The following is a 5,679-nucleotide window of genomic DNA, read 5'->3' as shown; positions in this document are numbered from 1 at the left end:
CTCTCACAATACGGGAATCCAATGGGGTCATCATCCCACAAAGCTGAAAGCTGGGAGGTTTAGGACCGACAAAAGGAAAGGTGTCTTTGCGCAGGGCAGAGTTAAACTATGGAATTCACTACCACAAGATGTAGTGATGGCCACCCATTTGGACGGCTCTAAAAAAAAGGATTTGATAACTTTGTGGAGGAAAAGGGCCTTTGATGGTTTGCAGCCGTAATGGGAATATTCAGCCTCTGGGAGCGAAGCAGCAGGCCCCTGAATAAGGCCAGTCCCTGGTGGGGGAGGAAGCAGCAGGAGGAGGAGGGGGCTTCCTGTCCTTGCCTCCTGCCTGTGGGATTCCCAAAGGCATCAGATCGGCCATGTTGGCAAGCAGAATGCTGGGCTCCCCGTCTCTCGCCACGTTTGCTGTTGGAGAGACCCCCTATCAAATGGGGGAAAGCTCTCCCACCAAACCTTGCTAGGCCTGAAAAAGAAGCTCCCATCTAGACCGGAGGCCCTAAGCGAGCTGCCTTCATGGTGCCGAGCTGGAGTCACATTCCCCTGAGACCCCCATGGGTTTTTTTTTTCACTTACCCAGGGTGGCATTGCATAATAATAATAATAATAATAATAATAATAATAATAATAATAATAATAATAATAATAATATCCCCATGCCAAGGAGGGAATGTGGGGTTTCCTGGCTTCCTGCGACCAATTCCTGATCGTCTACTGCCAGGACAGAACCCCCCGGATCAGCCGCAGATCACTGTCAGACGGTGGAAGAGCTGGAGTGACCTCGCTCCCACCCAAAAAGTCGGGGTACCTCCCCAACGTTTTCGCTGCACAGTTTTTCAGAAAAAGTCCTTCAGTGGCTGTGAATCTGTGGCTGCGTCATATAACCGAACCTTTTGGGCACATATAGACAGCCCCTAACAAGCAGGTGTGTCTATATGTATATAGATTGGTTTATATAGATGAACATATACACACACACGTATATCGACAACCTGATTTTGCTAGAGCTGAGCAGAAGCCAGTGGGAGAACCTGACACGTAGCAATTTCTGGCGATGCAGCTGTACATAAGCCGAGCGCCGTGTGCCCTGTACATAAGCTGTACATAAGCTGTACACTAGCACGATGCAGCTGTACATAAGCCGAGCGCCGTGTGCCCTGCGCCCTCCGCGTTGTCAACGCAGCAAGGTTGGAGGGCCCGGCTCTTGGGCTGCGGGTGGCGTAGGCCCTTCTGCCGGCCAGCCCGGGCAGCTGCTGCTGCTGGGCCTTCTTCTGTGCCCCTCTAGCCAGGGCAGCTGGTGTTGCACGGATCTCCCGGGTGGAAGAGGCTGTAGATGCTGACCAAAGGGAACATGGTGAGGGCCCCCAGCATGGAGCCCAGCTGCACCACCGCCCCACACCAGACCAGGGCGCTGTGCCCCTCGTCCCGCAGGATCAACCCAATCATCAGCTTGACGTAGGAGAGGAGGCCTATGAAGAGAACCCAGCACAGGACCTGTGGGGGGAAAGAGGGCGTCACCAGCGGGCAGGTCGAGAGCCTGCAGATACCTCCCCCTGCGCACACCCTGCGATTGCCACCCTCCTAGCCCTGCAGCCAGAGAGGCGGGAGAGGCACAGTGGGGAGGCCAGGTTCGCCAGAAGGCCACCAGAGGCAGGGTCGTTGCCCTCGAGCACATTTGGGCTGCCCTGTCCTGGAAGTGCAAGAGCCCCCTCCCTCCCCCTCCCCTCCCCCAGCAATAACCAGGGGGGTCACTGCATGGACGTCGGGCTGGTCGGCAGGGATTTCAATCCGCAGTCATGAGCTCAGGCACCGGGGAGGCAGGCACCATCCTGAACAGCCCCGTCAGACCATTTTAGCCTGTTTAAATTGCCACCTCAATTCACAACCCCTCCTGCTGCTTTCTTGCTTTTGCTGGTTCAACTTGTTTTCATGCGTTTTCCATTTTGGCTTGATCTGCTGGTAGGATTGTTTCCCCTGTTCTGTTCTAATAAAATCTGTGAGCTGCCCTGGGAGTAGAAATGCGGAGGGGTGGGCACACATTTTGAAGACAAACGACAGGAAAATTAAAGGGTGTGGTTGTCTCACTCTCTCCGCCCCCCCCCCCCATTACCCCAATTCAGTGCTTGTTGATGCTGGACCAGGGGGCATTCCATTTACTGACTACAGTGGGGTGGGTGGGAGGGGGGGCATTTATTCCAAGTAAACCACTCTGGAAACTAAGGATGTTATTTTGTGATTCCCCGCCCCCCCGGCCCTCCACACACACAAGGGAGACAGGGACACGAGAAGCTGCCTTCTCCAGGGTCAGGCCCTGGGTCCATCTAGCCCAGTATTGTCCACATTGACAGACAGAAGAGGCTCCCCCAGGGTTTCGGGGAGGAGTTTTCCCATCCCAACCTGGAGATGCTGCCAGGGACTGAACCGAAGACACCACCATGCGCTCTCCTTCGCGTTTGAGACATTGGGTGCCCTCCAATCCCGGCCTTCTCCTGAGTGCAGCAAAATCTCTTGGGCAGCTTCTGACGTGGCTGGGAGATGTGGCTGGCCTTAGCAAGGAAACGACGTCCATTCATACTTACGACGAGGCTGGCTCCAATGGGCATGTGCAGCAAGGGCGGGCAAGGGCTGAGCACAGCCAGGGCCATGATGTAGCAGGCAAAGAAGGATCCGGCCAAGGACAGGGCGCCCATGAGCCACAAGGACCTGAGTGGGGAGGGAGGGAGGGAGGGAGGGGAGGAGAGGGGGAAGGAAGAGCTCAGTCCCCCACTCAAGTGCCCCTCAAAGCACACACACCTGGCTAGGCGGGGACCACAAAGCTCAGCACTGAGACTTCTGCCACTGGGCTTTCTGCCCAGCCCACAGTGCGGCACGGTATTTAGATGCCAAGCTGGCCCAGCCTCACTCTTGCTGGGGCCTTGAGTCTGGCTGTCGTCTGGATCCACACACCGCCCCCCCCCCACAGCAGAGAACAACCACGCCTAGGCACAGTTCTTGTTGATTAGGTACTTCAGTAACAGCAGCACCAGCACCTGCAAAGGGAGTTCCTGCAATTGTGCCAGAGAGCGGCCCTCAGTCTGTTCCCTGGAAAGGGAAGGGCCCCCCTGAGCCTGTGTCCTTCCCCCGTGGCACGAGCCCACCCTAAGCCAGGCTGCCCACACGTCTCCAGGCCTCGTTCTAGTGCCATGCCCTGCGGCCCCATTTACCTGTAGGGCAGGAACATTCCGAGGAAGCAGGCGAGCGGGTTGGCCAAGGCGGCCAGGGTAGCGGAGAGGTGGTACGCGGAGTTGCCGTACGGGAGGCAGGAGTACGACTGCACCGGTGGGAGCACGCCGTTGGTCAGGGCGTTGACCCAGGCCAGCAGCCCAAAGATGCAGGCCACTTGGAGCCGGGAGTAGTTGCCCGAGCTGAAGGAGCTCCCCCCCGGGGACTTGCACGACGGGCCCATCATGGGCCGCTCTTCCACCGCGACTTGCGTGGCGGCCGGGTTCTCCATTTGCACCGGCACGTGGCGCTTCTCCTTGGCCCGCTCGCGCTTGGCAGTCGGCAGATAGTTGAGGAGCACGAAGGCTGCCAGGCACACGGCCATCATGCCGCCGAGGAAGAGGAAGAAGGTGCAGGCAGAGAAGCGGGCCTCTTGGTACTCCGCCTGCAGCCCTGTGCCGTTGCCCACCTGGCTCGCGTTGACACAGTGGACGGTGCCCACGCCCTGCCCTAGGGCCACCAGCCCCGGCAGAAGGCCGCTCAGCCCCTCCCCTACAAAGTAGGTGGTGAGGTACTGCGGCCGCAGCCTCCGCATGTAGGGCAGGAAGGTGACCGAGGAGGTGCAGTCGACCAGGGCGAGGAAGAAGAGTAGGGTGAGGAGGGCCAGGCTGCGCGGGGAGCCCCCCACCATGCCGGTCTCTCTCCAGAAGAAGGCCAGCAGGACGCACGCCAGGCAGCCCAGGCAGAGGATGGTGTAGATGACGCCCACTTCGCCGAGCCGCCCAGGGAGGAAGCGGTGCATCAGGGTGAAGGCCAGAGGCCCCACGTTGGCCAACTGGATGATGATGGTCAAGCAGGACGGCAGGAGCCAGCCCTCGGGGACGCTGGGCACGATGAGCGGGAGCTCCACCCACATGCCGTTGATGGCCACCCAGGAGCCCATGCCCAGGAGGCAGACCAGTACGTGGACAGCCAAGGCCATGGCTCCTCCAGGCGCCCGGCGGGGCCGTGAGAATGCGCCTCGGAAGGAGGGAAACAAGACGGGCTGCCAATGGATCAAGCTCCCCCAAGGCCAGAGCAGGCGCTGTGCGCGGCTGGTTTCTGACGCCAGGAGTCCTTACACATTGTTGTGTTGCAGAAGCTCTGGGTGCTCCCAGGTGGAGGACTCTGAGCGCTGCCTGCCAGGAGGACTCGTGCAGCGACGGCGCCTGGTTTGCCTCAACTGATTTTCTGCAGTAAGAGAAGAAAGATGGAAGAAGGGGTGTGGGAGGACACAGCAGGGTTACAAGAAGAAGGCTCCCATCCTTAACATGGAAGAGTGATGGCATGTGAAGGGCCTTGTCTGGAAGCACCCAAAGAATCATAGAATCATAAAATCATAGATTAGTAAAGTTGGAAGGGGCCTACAAGGCCATCGAGTCCAACCCCCTGCTCAAGGCAGGAATCCACCCTAAAGCATCCCTGACAGAGGGTTGTCCAGCTGCCTCTTGAAGGCCTCTAGTGTGGGAGAGCCCACAACCTCCCTAGGGAACTGGTTCCATTGTTGTACTGCTCTAGCAGTCAGGAAGTTTTTCCTGATGTCCAGCTGGAATCTGGCTTCCTTTAATTTGAGCCCTTTATTCCGTGTCCTGCACTCTGGCAGGATCGAGAAGAGATCCTTGCCCTCCTCTGTGTGACAACCTTTGAAGTATTTGAAGAGTGCTATCGTGTCTCCCCTCCATCTTCTCTTCTCCAGGCTAAACCTGCCCAGTTCTTTCAGTCTCTCTTCATAGGGCTTTGTTTCCAGACCCCTGGTCATCCTGATTTCCCATGTGGCACAGCAGTTTGAGCTTTGGACTGGGACTTGGGAGATCCGGGTTCTAGTCTCTGCTCAGCCATCATACTCACTGGGTGGCTTTGGGCTGAGATGGGAGATTCATTCCCAACGCCATCTGACTAGCTTGTTTCTCTTCTCTCAGCAGGTGTGTCTGTGACTCACCTGACTCAAAAGAGAAAACAGCGGCTGTATGGACAGACCCCACTGAGCAACAGGTGTATGGATTCCAACTGAGTGTTCTGGGCTCCAAGAATGAATCGATGTGGCTTGTGGCCCTTGAAACACCCTTCAAGCCAAATAACACACGGTGGGACCAGAAAGTAGGGCATTGATTGTTCAAACGCTATTAGAGAATACCAAAACTTTGCAATGATAAAACAAGCAAAACACATTGCTGTATGTAATGCAATCCGGATGATTAGAAGCATAACAGAAATCATGCATATTGCTTAGTAAAATTAAAGTTCTACTGGTATTCTTCTCAACCAACAAAGCAGCTTTCATTAAGTTCTCATAGTTACCTGTCTGGCAGGCAGAGCTCAGGTGACCCTGTTGGGTCGGCGTCTCGTTCTCCCAGGACCCCTCTCCCAAACAGCTGGGGCTCCTGCCTTAGGTTTCGGATCTGGTCATCCCACTACCATTTAACCCTCACCGTGCTGCGT

At 56.7% G+C, this 5,679-nt stretch overlaps 1 protein-coding gene across 1 annotated transcript; it reads right to left on the bottom strand.

Annotated features, from left to right (window-relative positions):
• Nucleotides 1-1,258: 1,258 nt before the first annotated feature.
• On the bottom strand, nucleotides 1,259-4,192 carry LOC134401208 (riboflavin transporter 2-like). The gene is made up of 3 exons (XM_063129954.1): nucleotides 3,204-4,192; nucleotides 2,580-2,703; nucleotides 1,259-1,494 (listed from the first exon to the last, which is right to left on the bottom strand). Exons 1-3 carry the CDS (start codon nucleotides 4,181-4,183, stop codon nucleotides 1,282-1,284), a joined length of 1,317 nt encoding a protein of 438 aa, XP_062986024.1. The 5' UTR covers nucleotides 4,184-4,192; the 3' UTR covers nucleotides 1,259-1,281.
• Between the last annotated feature and the right edge of the window lie 1,487 nt (nucleotides 4,193-5,679).

The sequence above is a fragment of the Elgaria multicarinata genome, chromosome 7 (genome assembly GCF_023053635.1).
Source record: "Elgaria multicarinata webbii isolate HBS135686 ecotype San Diego chromosome 7, rElgMul1.1.pri, whole genome shotgun sequence".
NCBI lineage: Eukaryota > Metazoa > Chordata > Lepidosauria > Squamata > Anguidae > Elgaria > Elgaria multicarinata.
The sequence above is the reverse complement of the archived record's forward strand: the minus strand, read 5'-3'. Positions and strand labels throughout refer to the sequence as shown.

What these genes read in the sequence shown, in the direction of transcription:
- LOC134401208 (XM_063129954.1), bottom strand. Translation starts at nt 4,183, where the DNA reads ATGGCCTTGGCTGTCCACGTACTGGTCTGCCTCCTGGGCATGGGCTCC. An exon ending in GGAATGTTCCTGCCCTACAG is followed by an intron (nt 2,704 to 3,203) that starts GTAAATGGGGCC and finishes CTCCCCACTCAG; the next exon opens with GTCCTTGTGGCTCATGGGCG. An exon ending in CCATTGGAGCCAGCCTCGTC is followed by an intron (nt 1,495 to 2,579) that starts GTAAGTATGAAT and finishes TTCCCCCCACAG; the next exon opens with GTCCTGTGCTGGGTTCTCTT.